The sequence below is a fragment of the Oreochromis aureus genome, linkage group 11 (assembly GCF_013358895.1).
Source record: "Oreochromis aureus strain Israel breed Guangdong linkage group 11, ZZ_aureus, whole genome shotgun sequence".
In the NCBI taxonomy this organism is placed as follows: domain Eukaryota; kingdom Metazoa; phylum Chordata; class Actinopteri; order Cichliformes; family Cichlidae; genus Oreochromis; species Oreochromis aureus.
The window spans coordinates 35272290-35288235 of record NC_052952.1 but is presented as its reverse complement, the minus strand read 5'-3'; the positions used below and the strand labels follow the sequence as shown (position 1 = coordinate 35288235).

Sequence of the window (15946 nt, the reverse complement as noted above, 5' to 3'; positions counted from 1 at the left end):
TTTATGACAGTTTCTGATTTTTTTTTAAAAAGTTTACACTCACTCACTGCGCCATCTTTTGGTACAAAATGGTGTTGAAGGAGTAACGCAGATGTTTCTGAAGTCGCAGCTGTCGCCTCTGTAAATCGGTTTAGTCAATTTTGAAAGGTTTTAAACCATTTCTCTATACAGGAATTTTACAGTAAGTATCTTCAAAGAAGAACTCAAGCCTCCTCAGAGTCGTTTTGGTTGTCTTGGTTTGTTTGGATTTATTGGACATCAGTATTTCAACGCTACACGTACAGAACTGCTGCAGCATTGCCTGCTCTAAAAAAAAAATGCTGGAAAAAACAAACACAAATTAGCAGACGCGTAAAGAAAACTTACAAAAAAAGAATAAAGGAGGGAAGAGTAGCCTCTACATTTAGCATGTTATTTATTCAGCTGATCGTCTTCAGGGCTCTCGTTGGCTTATGAACACAAGATGTGGTATCATTTGCATGAGGTCTTACATCATCCCAGAGTGCCCGTTCACTGTGGCATCAGCACGTGGTGCTTAGCCAACATGTCCCTTTGTGCTCACAGAAGCCTCATTCAAGTGACAGCGGGGCACCAGAAAAGTCTTGAAAAGGACATCTGGCCGTGGAAGTCAAAGGGATGTCCTTTAGGGATTCTCGGACATGTCTTTACAGCCTTTTAAGCTCGTCCTCCGAGAGAGACAGATACTGTCCATAGGTGAAAGCAATATTTGCATGAGCTCTTGGACAAAGAGATGGGTGTGCAGCACACAAAACCACAGCATCTCCCCAAAGATGCCAGTCAGCCTTTCATTAAGCACAGGGAGGAAAAAAGGAAAAGGAGAAACAGCACTACTGTGACGAGCAGATGGTCAAGATCACAGAGTTTTTTATGTGCAAGTAACATGACCTCAGCACTCTGGGTTTCACAAGTATCCTGTAGCAAACGCACGCATGCACACGCAAGCACAAAAGGACAAATGACAATTGTAGCCTACAGCTGAAAGATGTGAATGAAATCTCGACCTGCTGCGGTCCATTCAGAGCCAGAGAAGATTTCGTTTAGGGTCATAAAGATTATGTGATACAACAGCATCACCAGTGGGCAACAGCCAGACTCACACATTCAGGCAGAGACGGGGTGTGTGGATGTTGGGGGGGTGGGAAACACTATCCCAAATCCATGCTTTTTATTGATTGGGGCTCTGGACTCCCAGCAGACCCCTTTTAATGGAGCCAGACGACCTCCTGGACGCTCATTGAAAGGCTGGTCCTCATGTGGGTGCTTTTCTCCATCACAGCCTCGCTCTCATCCAATCCTCAGCGTTCTCCAAAGGGTGGGGATTGGGAGCAGACCCCCTGGGCCTACACTCTGGTCCTTCATGGATCACGCCATCATGCTCTCCTCCTCCTGCTGGTGCTGTTTTTTGTTGTTTTTTTCCCCCTTTTCTCTAACCATGTCGTTGGCTGGAGTGGGGGATGTTTTAATCCTGGCCTCATACCAGGAGTTATCCTGTGAGTTCTCATCTGCAACACGTCCTTAGGGAACAAACCCCTTCCTGATTGGCACCCAGAGAGCGCGTCTAGACTATGATTACACATGTAAATACACCTGCCGTATCAGTGTGACAGCGCCTTATCACGACATTGATATTGTTTCTATTCTCAGACCTTTTGTTTGGATATTTGCGATTATATTATTGCTCTGTTCTATGTGTTATTAAAAGGCAGAAGGCATTCTCACTAGAGATGCAAAAATATTCATGCTGAAGAGTCACATGCCATGCTCAGCTTGTCATTTAAGACTGTTTATTTCATTACAGCTGCAGCCCAGTTGCAGTCTGGGAAAGCACCACGAACGATGGAGAATAATAAAACAGTACATTAATGATTGGGGTTAAATGCAGAATAATCTCCAGAGTGGGAAAACTATTAGACACATCAACACACTTCACTGAAATTTTACCCATCAGCTGTTTCTTGTATTTTCAAGTGCTGAACCTGAACTTGCCATGAACCCACAGGCCAAAGACCTGAATTACAAAAAAATGTATATTTTATTGTGGAGTAGAAATAAAGCAGAAGAGCAAACATCCCCATAGTTTGCTTTGTCATTCAGGTAGCCTTACGCAACATATCCTCACTGTACAGCCCATATATGCACAGATGGTAAAGACAGCCTGAGTTAGACTGACACTCTGAGGAAGCTGAAAACATGGACATCAGTTGCTGCTCAGCACTGTACAGCGATTCAGACACCAACAACTGACCCAACTTAAACAGCAACGTACAACTTTGCAATAAAATAATTATAACTCGCAATAAATCTAAACGGGTTTCCACTCAGCTCTTGTTTACTGTAGATATCTGTAAAAAAAAAAAAAAAAATCCGCTTTCAGCATCAATGAATCGAATTAACTGAAGTTGCAGGTACTTTGCTGAACCTTGAGTGAAACATGAAACCTTCACAAAGGAGGGAGGAAACCGATCACGTGGGCTGTGATTTCAGTTTCATGATAATGATTTGATTTCTTATCGCTGCAGTTGGGATCTTTGTGCTGTACCGAGCTACGAGCGAGCCGTCGGCGTGGCTTCAGTCGAGGACATCTTGGGGAGTCGGCGCGGTTCTTTGTTCGCGGCGGCTCCGTGCTTTTAAAAACAACACAAGGGGAAATGCTGTTCTCATGTTCCCCCCACTGCATAGGGTCTGCAACGCCTGTCTGACAACTCCCTCTCCTCACCCCCCCCCCACAGACGCCGCCCCCCCTTGCCTCCTATATAGCCTACATAACATCCTCATGCGCAACGGCGCCGGAGACAACAGCGCGGTGACCTGCCGCAAAGCACGGCTACACCGAGGTGGGCGGACCCCCCTCCCCCCAAAAAGAAAAGAAAAATGTCACCAACTCCTTAAATTCATCTCAGATGCCGCCGCTTTTCTGAAACCGCCTCATCATAAAGTTGACATCATCCTTTGAGCGCCATGTGCGCACTGTGCCCGCACCTTGTAATACGCAACTGTTTACATCCCGGCTGCCCGTCCTTACATAAGTGGCCAAACAAAAATGCGGCTCTCGGGCTACACTGCGGCTCCGGAGCCGTACCTTTCCGCTCATGTGATTGCAGTGCGGGGATGTGAAGCAGTGAGGAGCCGTGTCTCTTTCTTTCTGCGTGGAACACGAGCTGCCACATGCTCGTGAACCTGAGACGGAATGGTACAACGGGAGGGCGGCTCGTTTTGTCTCGGCGAGGAGGGGAAGCTGTGTAAACCAGACTGGGTGGAGCAACGCATCGCCCAGCCCCATCTGTGTGCAGACGGCCTTGTGTCCCGTTTGCCCGGAGCTCGGAGAGAGACTACTGTACCGAGAGTCTAGCGGATAGAGAGAGAGGGGGCCGGTCTATGGGAGGGGCTAGCGCAAAGGGGGGAATCGAGAGGAGGAGGGGGCGAGGAGGAGGAGGCGGCACGGGTGCTGTTTCTCCAGTCTCTTTCCCCTGTCTTTGTCTCACACACTCTTTTGTTAGCCATGCCTAGCCTGCTGGTTCTAGCAGGGATCATGGAGAAAAATGGGGGCTACGGCAGGGATCTGGCCGGCTCCGGCTTCGGAAGCGAGGGTCTCCTTGTGCCGCCCGACGAGGAGGAAGACGACTCCCGTGCCCTCAGGGTCGCGCTGGGCCAGCTGTCTCTGCTGGGGCTCGGGGAAGGCGAGGACGGCGGCGGAGCCCCAACAACAGGAGTACAGGACCGGAGCAACAATAACAACAACCACCACAACCACACGAACAGCGTCGGCGGCGGCGGGGACACGGCGATTCTGCAAGGCAAGAGCAAGTTGTGCGCCCTGTACGAGAGCTCCTCAAGTGAGACGAAAGGACGAGGCTGCAACATAACAGAATGCGTCCCAGTGCCCAGCTCTGAACATGTGGCCGAGATAGTGGGGAGACAAGGTAAACCGCTGGCTCGCGGGTCATTTTCCCTCCAAACTTGAGCTTTTATCAGACAGCAGTGCATGCGCCCCGCCGTGCGTCCCCGTGTGCTTTGTTGTTTGTTCTCCAACTGTTACCTGGTGTTATTTGACAAAGAAAAGGGAGTGGTGTGTCTGTGTGTGTGTGTGCGTGTGTGTGTTTTTTCCCTACTCCCCCGAGACATCAGCCAGCCTCCCACTTTTCCTGCTTACAATGTTACAAGTTCTCGTGCACTCATGATTAGAGTCGGAAACGAGGCGTTTCGCAGCTTTAGCCTCGTTTTTTGGACTAAATTTGCACGGAGGCACGAGAGGGAGAGAGCAGGAGAGAGACCCGTTCCCTCCCGGGCGAATTATTCTACATCCACGCCATCAATGTCAGCGCACAGACACACACTGGAGCAGGGAGAGCACTTGCTTCCTTTGTCGTCTGAGACGCGCCAGACTGTTCAAAAAGGCAACGTGCGGCTGGTGTACACAAGAATGTCTCTCGGTGCGAGCCGATGGCCAGGAAAATCAGCGAAATTACACATCTGGGCTCAAAAATCGAGTGGATGTTTTTTCCCCCTCTTCCTTTCTAAATTTATTCTGCTCGTTGTTTATGTTGCGCACTGCCCCAGTGACACAATTGGACAATAGAGCGAAGCGTGGTCACCGTTTTTGTTTTTTTGGGGTTTTTTTTTTCCTCAGATGAGGGAGTTGGAAAGTTCAATTCCAGACACGTTGCAGGTTTTTTTTTTCTTACAGTTGGAGGTTTTTTCTTGAACAAAGAGCTGAAGTTGAATGACAGCAGCTGTCAAACAAAGGTGTGAGTCGGGGGATGAGGGGAGGGGCGCATTAACACAGTGTTGCTGCTTGGCACACGGGATCGTCTTAAAGGGGTGACTCAGCGAGAAGTTGCACCCGAAGGTGGGAATCCTTCTTTGTTTTTGGGAGGAGAAAAGAAGCAGAATATTGATATTGTTTGTGGTTATTTGCAGTTAAGCGGCTGTTTGGCTGCATACATGCTTTTTTCATTATGTAGTCGCAAACAAGCCTGAACTTAAGTTTAAAAAACAAAGAAAAAAAAAGAGGGACCCTGGTGTTCATATGGAGCATTCATTGGTAACTGCTGTGATGAACCCATGGGTGAGAGGGGCAGGGAAAAACGGGGGGGCAGTACAGCATCTGAAAGCTGAATGGGAGTCACGCCTTGGAGCTCAACACAAGGGACTCCTCATGAGCCCCACTTCACTGCACACTCTCAATGCCACATGGTTGTCTGTCAGGATAGGGGAGAAATCAGGGGGTTGGACAGAGAGAGGAGCACAATGACTGCAGGGTGGGTGAGGTCCCATCAGCAAATCCCGATTTATCTGCCAACAAAAACAAACAGGAGTTGTGATAGCTCCTTTCAGTGACACTCCCCTTTCTTGCTTCGCTGCTGTAGTAACGTGGCTTTAGTGTGTGCCGCTGAGCCCCCCCACATCTCCCATTGCGGCTCCCGTTCTTTACTCTGAAGTGTAAGTTTTGAATTTTAATGGGCTAACCGAAGACAGACAGAGGGTGGATCCACTGTGCACAAGTGCAGCAAGAGGGCCCTTTAGCCTAGACCAGGAAGAAGTGCTGATTTGGGGTGGGGTGGGGGGAATTTGAGATGAGCTGCTTTTGATCTGGGCCCTTCGTTAGCTGGCACTACATACACACCCCCTTCCGCTCAGAGCCCGTCTGGTGAATCTGGCAAACCAAGCATCCTGTCTTGGAGAAAGGGGTGGGTATGATTGTTTTCTCCTGTCAGAGGCGCAGGCATTGATTCTCCACCTTACGCTGGAGCTCGTCAGATCACGGGTGGCTTTGTTTTGAATCACACTTCATTGCTAACGCAGCTGAAAATTGCATTTCTTCACAGTGACCTTAATTTCTGGGTGTGATTAATTGGCTTTTGCCTTCTTTGTTTACATACGTTTCTTTCATCAAGACATCAATTTCAGCTAATTAAAATTTAAAATCTAGTTTGAGAGAAAGAATCGTTCTTTGAGCCTTCTGTGCCAGGAGCAGGTCTATTAGGCCAACGCCGGGCAATGACCGCAGAGTGCATGTTCAAATTTGGGGCATGAGGAATGTTATCACCACCCTTCTGTGTGTACCAGCGGTTCCTGGGAAGCCAGTGCCCCTGAACAAAGTGGGTCAGTGTAGTAGCATTAGGGAGATACTCTGCTTCACCTTCAGGTGTCTTTAAACCTTTTGATACCTGCTGCTGTGATATTCAGCTGGTTATGACACGCTGCGAGCTCTGAAGCACCTGGACTCTGTTACAATGAGATCAGGGTGATTTTCTTGAATATGATGTTGTCCACACAGCCACAGTGACACAAGGGAAGCACATTTAATGTGTCAATAAAGGAAGAAATCTTAATGAGGAAGCCGGCAGAGTTTGAATACAAACCTGTGTGATGTTAATGAGGTGTAATCCAAACAGAACTGCTGTGTCTTCTCTTACCATTGTCTTCTTGACCTCAGGTGTTCCTGGCAATCCTCCTAAATAATTACTGATTTATTATATGCCTGTATCCTCCTCTGTCCCATTACAATGTCAGGTGATTCGTCCTGAAATGACATTAACCTGCACTCTTTCACATTAAGAGTCTGCCTTAAAAGCATTTAATAGAGTAAACTATTCCACACTGATCAGAAACAGGACCAATGCAGAGCAATAAGTGGCCCAAAAATGAAGCATATGTGGGTTGTCTGTATTGTCTGGCAAGTTCAAGGAGAGGTCAGAAAGTAATTGCTCACCAGTACAGTGAAAACACACGGCATCTGCCACAGCCGTGTCCACGGTGGCCGGTGCCTCTGCACCATGCGTCTTAGTAAGTTTTGATTTAGTGCAAATAAAAAGGCCCTCTCAATAAAGACACTAATGGTTACGCCCTTGAACTCTCATAAATCATGGTAATTACTCAGCTTTTGCTTTGGCCTCCAAGACATTAGGTTAAAGTGGTCATAAGCAGCACAAACATCAGAATTTTCACTGGACAAAGCAGAGACGAGCTTTTCTTTCAGCTCAGGCTGATCAAGTGTGTTCCTGGTTGTAACCCTTTTAACTTGATTTGTGTCCCCGAATTGAGCCGATGTGTCTTATTTACTCATTTTAAAATGTATGTCGGTGTCTCTGCAGGTTGCAAGATCAAAGCCTTGCGGGCCAAGACCAACACCTACATCAAAACCCCCGTCAGAGGAGAGGAACCTGTGTTCTTAATCACTGGCCGCAAGGAGGACGTTGCACTGGCCCGTCGTGAAATCATCTCTGCTGCAGAGCACTTCTCCATGCTGCGGGCGTCCCGCAACAAGCTGGGAGTGTCCTTTAGCGGCTCCCCGCCCACACCTTTGCCAGGTCAGACCACCATTCAGGTGAGAGTGCCATACCGTGTTGTCGGGCTGGTGGTGGGGCCTAAAGGCTCCACTATAAAACGCATCCAGCAGCAGACCTGCACTTACATTGTCACCCCGAGTCGGGACCGCGACCCGGTCTTTGAGATCACAGGCTCCCCGAGTAACGCCGAGCGGGCCCGCGAGGAGATCGAAGCACATATCGCCTTTCGAACGGGAGGCCTGCACGACCACAACAACGAGAATGACTGTCTGGGCCCGAATGGGGGGAGCAGTCCGGCGGGCAGCAGCGGTGGTCTGGAGAGCCGGCTACAGCAGGTGTGGGGGCTGCAGGGGGGCCAGCGCAAGCCTCTCACCAGCAGCTACCGCCAAAACTTCTCAGATGCCATGGTTGGAGGAGGAGGGGGAGGAGGTAGCGAGGGAGGGGGGATCTACAACAAAGGCAACTTCTCCAGTTCTGGAGAGAAGCCCTGCTCTTATTTTGGATCTGACGGTACCCAGAGCTGGGGTGACCCCGACTACCCCAAACAGGTGGCCTTCTACGCCCAGCAGCGCTCCAAAAGCTTCGGAGGCCTCCCGCTGCCCCTAACCAGACTCTCCCCTGGCTTACCCGAGCCCTGTGGAGGCGGAACCACCAACAACTCTTCAGTCACCAGCATTGTGCCCGTATCCGGCTCACCTCACGCCCAGGCCCGCCGCGCCCACAGCGAGCCCACCTCAGCCGGCGAGGGCTTCCCAGGCCGTCTGCCAGTGCCGGACTCGCCGCCGGCCACTGTGCGGGACTGCATGACCTGCTTTGAGAGCAAAGTGACGGCTGCCTTGGTGCCCTGTGGCCACAACCTCTTCTGCATGGAGTGTGCCATCCGAATCTGTGAGCTCAACCACCCGGAGTGCCCAGTGTGCCACACCCAGGTCACACAGGCCATCCGGATATTCTCTTAAGGAACCATGTCAGTTTTTATCATTAGTTTTGTCAGTGTTTGTTCGATAATTATTTACTGTTATTATGATTATTATTATAATACACATTTTGGTTTTTCAGAAAATTTAAAAACAATCAAGCAGATATTTTAGAAGGCACTGCTTGCTTTACTAAAAAGTATAAGAAATATTTTTAAGTTTTTCTTTTATATATATATATGCATATATATTTTATAAAAGTTTTGTTTATAAGAGAAGTATAGTACCTTGCATTTTCAGTTTTTTGACTGCTGCTGTTTTTCATTCATGAATCACAGTGAAGGCAGAGGTAGACAGTAATGTGAACATTTTATTATTCAAATTTTTTATTTTACCGTGAAGTGGGTTTATATTGAAGGAAGAAGATGATTGTTGAGGTACCCAGTCTGCACCTGACTAACCCAGAAACTCACTGTTGTTATTAGAAGGAAAAAAAAAAGATTTCTCATTGCACCTTACAATCATCTTGGTCTAAAATAGGATTGTCAATCATACCTTGAAATTTCAGGAGCAGATGTGAAGGTGAATTCAGCCTCGAACTGTGATTGTGATTTGATATAATTGGTCCAAAATATTTTGGCAAAAATGAAAATGTGAATAGATTGGTTCTAGTCAAAGGAAACAAAAAGCAGCCTTTTATTTTAGAGTCTTAGAAACCAGATAATCCTAAAAAAAAGGGATGGCTCGTTACATGATTTATTTATACTAATTGGTGGAATTTTATCGGCGTCATTAATCACAGAGATGGATGAAGGCTGTACAAAGTATCAGTTAAAGTCTCTTTCCAGTAGCCATTGATTAAACTTTGGCCACTGCAGTTTGTTGAAAAGATTCAGTAATGCTTGCTCCTCGTGGCACTTGAAAAGCATGTGGTTCCTCGGTTGGCTTAAAGCACTGATTTAATTTGTGAGGCGGAAAGCCTTGGAATTCATCCAGTTGGCTGCTTCTCGATATCCGTCTCCCCGATGGACTTGTCTCAAAGCCACCTTAACCGCGCTTTATTGTTTTGTGGTGGTCATTTGGCCACAGTCGCCGAACAATGTAGGACAAAGCACGAGCTCCAGTCAACGAGCGTTTCACTGTAAATAAGGAGGAGAATTAGCATGTGGACAGAAGCCGAGTAAAAATTGTAAAAGTGTTCCCTGAATCAGCAGCAGATTAAAATAGTTGACACTGTAAAATACAGAGTCCCGAGTCAGTAATCCCCACTCTTCGTGCCCACCACTAACAGCATTATGTGCGAGCTCCGAGGGGCCTGCTGTCTCCCCTGTAATTAGCAAAGCTGTACAGGAGCAGGTGTTTCATGACACACTGTGGCTGTGACCCCGAGTTGGAGGTCTCGCCTAGCCCCCTTTTCTTTCTCCTTTTTCTTTGGGAGTGGCTTTCATGTCTCCCCCTTCTTACAGTTCGATCGCTTGCTTTCGAAGGCGTCTCTCAGAGCGAGGTGTATTGTCTGGGCCCGGTAGCAGCGTGGGCTGCAGAAAGCTCGGACACGGCCTGGATCCACTCATTCATAATTAGGCAAATGGGCTGGTCCAGGTGCGGACCGTGTGGCAGGGTCCCTCAGCAAGCCCCTTACCACCCCACCCCGATGTTAGCCAGCACAGAGGGGGCTGGACGGTCTGCGTGCAGCTGGGTGAAGAGGGCCCCCCTTCTTCCACTTCCCCTTGCCCCTTCCGCCCCCCTCTTTTCCTCTCCGTTTCTGCTACTCCGAGCCATCCCCAGTGAGGAAAAGGGGGGACTCTTTTGTCCCAAAACACACACACAAAATTTGAATGCTGAATCTGGCAGCGCCTGTGAAATAAGGGGAGACTAAGGAGCGAAATAAAAAAAATCAACAGTTATCGGGAGACACGACAGTAACGCGTTTTTACCGTTGATGTGACACAATTTGAAAATGTTCACCTGCAAAAGACAGATTTTACCCCCAGCCCTCGTCTTCATTATCCAGCTGCACCACCCTGAATTTTGGATGGGGTCCTGTTTGTGTGACAGCGCCAGTCCAAATCAAAATTTCCACAAAGCTCCCCCGCCCCTCTTTACCTCTGGGCTCCCTCCCCATGTCAGCTCGCTACTGTATGGGACATCCTGCAACTGCCCCTTCACTATGGACACCGAGGTTTCAGCCAATGGCAACCCCCCAACTTGTGTTAAGCTTCCAGAATGAAATCAGACAATTGTAATTGACAGAAAAGCAGAGGAAACGCCCCATTTAACTAGCACTCATGCTGAATCAAATTACACACCCTCTGCGTCTGCCTTAGCCCCAGCCTGGGGATTTCGGAGGGCTAGAGGAGAGCGGATGGGGGGTAGGGATTAAAGCTGCTGAATGATGGGGGTGGAGGGGTTTCGTTTTGGTTGGAGAAGGAGAGAAGTAGGCTCCAAAAAACACGAGACCCTGCAGATCGTGCTGTTTTATTGATCGTTTGACTCTTTCAGCGAGCTGTTGTCACATGTGCGCCATGCGTAGTGACGACGGTGATTCAGCAGGCCTCTCTCAGATCGCACCGGAGAACAATTAAAACTCGGCTTCTGTCTCAAATAAAAAACCCGATTAAAAATATCAAATTGTGTCTTCAGCCCACAGAAGGCCTTTCCTTTAAAAACAAACAAAGAACAACACACAAGGCAGACCACTCGCATGAGGTGTGGACTGCAGGGAAAGCACTGTACTCGGGGGAAACCCTAAAATCTATCAGACGTAGGAACAAAGAATAGTTAGGATTTTATGGATGGATAAGTTGCACAGTGGTTTGGCCTAAGCTTTCAACGTCACATTCAAAGCAGTATGACACTGTTCTTTGAACTTCGTATTCTGTTTTTTAAAAATGTTTTATTTTCTGCCTTAATATTTTTTATGAAATATTGCCATTACTTTGGCGTACAAGGTAGCAACTTTGGCCTTTGATTAGGGGTGTAATAATTCTGAGAGTGCGATACAAACGTCCACAGTATCGCGTCGCAGCTCCATCTTCCCATACTGTGATGCCCACGTGGAGCTGATAACGCCTAGTTTCGTTTTTTTGTGATCCAATGGTCTCTAGCAAAAAGAAAAAAAACAAAACAAAAAAAGATCCCCCTCCCCCCATTTTTTGGCATCTGCCCTCGAACCGAACCCTGATTTTTGAGAATTGTTACACCCCTACATTTGATACTACCGCTACTCCCTAAAACAACCTTTAAAGTACTTATTTTTGGAGAAAAAAATAAGAATGTGAATCAAACTGCTTGGGTGGGGGATTAAAGGGATTCAGGAAATTAGGCTTTTTAAACACATTACATCAAATACAGAGTAAAGCACCTTATTACAAAACACGCGCATCTGATTAATACCAAACCGACCGCTGATGGTGAAATATATTTCATAGAATCTGAAAGACATGCACATAAGGATTCCCTATCATTTTTGTTCATTGTGTTATGGTGGTTCTTGTTATTCTTAATACTACAGTAGTACTTAGTGGCAATTTGGGAGACCTCTCATCCATTCAGTCAATGCTGTTGACTTTTGTTTTGAGTTTTGCACTGGTTTAATGAAGAGAGGGCTTATTGGAGATTCTCCCAGTTTAGACGCTGTACAACTTAATGAGTACTTTTAAATGGGAAGGCGCTCTGAGCATCTATGTAAATACAGTATGTGTATCAGTTACGAACATCCAGACAAAAGCCTGCTTCGAGTGAGCTTTGGATTATTTTTTACAAAGTGTCGATGTTTTAGCGTAAGGAATTCAAAACGTTTGAGTTTAGGGAGAGTAAATCTTTTATATATGCGTTCCATCATCCCATTTACTATAATAGTATATTAGATAGATCCATACATACACGTAAGAATATTATTTAAACTTAGTATTTCATCCAAATATATAGATGAAAAGTTAACCAGACACTACGTTATTATGAAGTCGCTGATGTATAAATCCAATCTTGAATAAAAACTCAAATGAATAGTATGTGTATTAAGCTAACCCCTAATGAAGAAAGAAATCTGTATGTATATTAGGACAAAAAGCAATAATAGGACTATACTGGGACAATAAACAAGAGGAGCCGGCTCAGTTCTTTAAAAAAAAAAAATTAGGATAATAACACTATATTCTGTCTTATATTTGCTTCGATCTCCTTATAGATTAATGCCAGTGTAGAAACATGGGCGTGATGAATTGGTGACAGCTTCGGGATAAGTAATTGCTCTTGTTGTGTTCATCATCAGGGTCATTTGTTATTTGGATAATCAATCAATCCTCAGAAGCACTGAAAACTGTAGATTCTGCAACGTGGAGGAAATCTCACTGTGTGTGAAAATGATAAAAGCGTCCGGAGCACGAGCAGCACGAGGTCTGTCCTGTTTGTGAAAGAGCAGCAGCTGCTGGCTGAACTTGGGACAGACTCGTGTGTTGAGGGCTTTGGTTGCAAACAGAGAGAATGAACAAACAGCAGTGAGACAGGACACGCTGTCTACACGTTTAGATTTTTTACACTTGATGCTCTTTTTTAAAGTCCATACGGGGCAGGCGTATTACTCACAGCATATCCTGAGATTACTTTTGTTTACATTGTAATAAGTTCTGGCTCTGTTTGTTTTGCACCACCCGCTTTTCATTTGCATTATTTTTGAAAGAAAAAAAAAGGGTCAGACATAGCCAAAGAACAAAAATACAAGGAGAGCTAACTTATCATTTAACTTATTTTAGAATAAGAGTTTACTAAATGAAGAATAATCTCTAGTTAGTTTACCCAAAAGCCCAATTAATCGATATCGGTGAAAACGAAGGCATATCGTGTTTCAGTGTCGTTGGATTAATACTACAGAGACACCACTAAGAGACTTACTTCTCCCCAAAGAGAGCAGCTTAAAGCACATCCTGGCACTTCCTCAGTCTTTGTGTAGTTTTTCTATGAGTCTGGTTGTTGGGAAGAGGAAAAAAAAAACCCAGTCCAGGGATTTTCTTAATCTTTCTGAAAAAAACTAAACAAAAACTTTGCCAATCTTGTGACAAAAAGGTAAAAAAGAAAATTCAAGTAGATGGAAAGAATCGTGCAGACACTGACAAACCAGCAGAAATTCACAGCGTACGGGATTACGCGTTCGTTCAGAGAGCCATTCGCCGTATCCTAAAGTTTAACTGCATGCTAGTAAAAATATAGTACAATAGGTAAGATTTATCAGAAAGGAAAAGTTAAGATAAAGCATTCATCAGCCTGATACCTGGAGTGTATAAAAAGCTTTAAGACCTTAAAGTGAGCATTGGTTTAAAGTCTTATATTTACCGTGTAGTTTAACTAAGTGATACATAGTTTAATTATGATTCTTAAGATTATGCTAAAGTGTAAGTTTCATTTGTCCAGCTCACCCAGTATGAAAGACATTTTAGCCAAGCGGAGGTACAGAGGGGTGGGGGCGACTCCCGTGAGATTTGATTCATTAAGTTCTTGTTAGTATTATTTACAATATTGTATTAAGCTTACTATTATAGTAATGGTAGAAACTGTTGATGTTTTTCTTCTCTTGGTATAAAAAGGTCTTTATGCATTTATGTAGAATCCCTTTTAAGGAGTGATAGGAAATCCTTATTTTCAATGGATGCACTTAAACAGTTGTACCAACCTGTCTAAATCACACATTGAGCAAGCAATGCATTTGAATGTAAACGAACAAAAAAAAAAAAAAAAAAAAAAGAAAAAAAAAAAACTTAATGCACTCCTTATCTTTTAGTCAATTTTGCAAGTGAGCTTTAAGTTTGTTTGTTTTTTGGACAGAATTTGCGACAGGTTTTTTTCAACGTAGACTATATTTGAGTTCTTCCACATACATTTATAGAAAGTAACTTAAAATGAATAAAAAAAAACATATTACAGTTTCTCAAATCTATTTTGCTAACATGGGTTATTATTTCATAGAAAGCAGAGGAAAAAAGTCAGTATCTGGATGTTATTTATGGAAAGTTAAAAAAAATGAAGCAACATATTTATGAGTAACCTCAAGACATTTTGTTTTTTAATTAAAATTACAAGAAGTTAATATATTTCTAAACACAGGGAAGTCAGTTTCTACTAATAAGTAAAAATGAGAAAAGATGTTTAGAAGTTTTATTTATGAAAGTTACGGAAACTCGTTTCGTCCGTTTACTTCATGGTGAATGACGTGAATAGAGCGAGAGTTCTCCGTAGCTTAAATTTTAACTTCAGACATGCACTATTTCAACACCAGTGCATTCACAATGGAATAATTACAGAAAATAATATAATATTTTTTAGAATTTGGAGATATTTTAGTCACAGAGCATCAATTTTGTGCCTCAATTCTATATTTTTCCTGCATCAGCATTCTTTGTGTGGTGCTGCTTGCTGTAACCCCCTTCTCCCCTCTTCAACTAACCCCATGTTACTGACTGAAACACATTACTCATTTCCTCTGTAATCTAAACTCGCTTTTACTTATCAAACGTTTAAAAAAAAAGAAAAAAAGAAAAAAAAAAAAAAACACGTTACAACTGCAGCGCTTGGGATGAATGAGCAGCTGTGACCCTCTCGCCAATAGGGCCACGCATAACTTGTACACACTTTCATTCATACTTTTTCTACATCTGCTACTCAGACAGTTTGAGATCAACGACGAAGGAGCAAAGCTTTCTCTTATGGGTTAACTAGGTGAAGTTCAAGTGGTGGCATCTAGGAGGGGACAACAGTGCACTGTGTAGTAGATCTATGTAACTAGATGCACACATATACACACACAACAGATTCATTACCGTACTAGTTTGCATGTATGTTGTATGGTCACTTAGACGGGAGAAATGGTGCAGGCGTGACTAACACTTGGGCCATTTCTCCTCTGTAGATTTTCATAGTTGGAGCCTCTTTGGAAAGTGGAAAGTTGACTTGAGTTTGGAGCCAGACAAAGTCCATTTCAGTCCCCACATCAACGTTCCGGGTTCCCCGCTTAGTGATGAAAGATTGAGTTAATTCCTGCGTGTCGCAAGCAAAGTTCTTGGTTTGTAAAAGACACGATAGTTTTTAAAAACTTGGCAAAAAAGATGCACGTTTTCTGCTGCATGTAAAGGTCGGGGACTGAAGTGGCGCTCGCTGGTGAAACTCGCAACCGTTTCCAGAGAGGCCGATGCAGTCTGACAGTTTGTCTTTGGTAGCGTTTCCAATTTTTCCAGCACAGTAGAAGTGTTTCATACCGGTCTAATAGTGGTTGTAGTGCATTAGTTTTTGGGCCAGCATCAGCTGGCAATAGTTTCTGGTTTCTCTGTGAACAGTGAAGGAGGGCTGCCATTGCGGCCCTCTGTGGCTGACCGTCAACTTTGATGGATGGGAAAATAAAAAAAAATAATAATAATAAAGAAGTCTTTGAACTCTGTTACAGTGTGCCATGCCCTAAAGGCATGTGATATTGCAGGTTTATTTCTTATAGCACATGTTTTTTTGTGAATTACATTTTTTGGAGACATTTTTATTATTATAATTATTATTATTGTATCTGCGCCATGTTAGTTCTGGTTCTTTGTTATTTTTCCAAGATTCAAGATGTATTGTAAATGTTTCTAATAAAACAAAAATGAAATGATCTCCAATCGATAATGGTCGTTTTTTCCCCCCTTTGAAACGGGAGTTCTGATTTGTCACATTTTAATTTCAGCGATCAGAGGAACGTGT

At 44.6% G+C, this 15946-nt stretch overlaps 1 protein-coding gene across 1 annotated transcript; it reads left to right on the top strand.

Annotated features, from left to right (window-relative positions):
* Positions 1-3448: 3448 nt before the first annotated feature.
* On the top strand, positions 3449-15864 carry mex3a (mex-3 RNA binding family member A). Its single transcript, XM_031748609.2, has 2 exons — positions 3449-3941; positions 7116-15864. The coding sequence occupies exons 1-2, from the start codon at positions 3521-3523 to the stop codon at positions 8267-8269; spliced, it is 1575 nt and encodes a 524-aa protein (XP_031604469.1). The 5' UTR covers positions 3449-3520; the 3' UTR covers positions 8270-15864.
* The last annotated feature ends 82 nt before the right edge of the window (positions 15865-15946 follow it).

What these genes read in the sequence shown, in the direction of transcription:
- mex3a (XM_031748609.2), top strand. Translation starts at nt 3,521, where the DNA reads ATGCCTAGCCTGCTGGTTCTAGCAGGGATCATGGAGAAAAATGGGGGC. An exon ending in CGAGATAGTGGGGAGACAAG is followed by an intron (nt 3,942 to 7,115) that starts GTAAACCGCTGG and finishes GTGTCTCTGCAG; the next exon opens with GTTGCAAGATCAAAGCCTTG.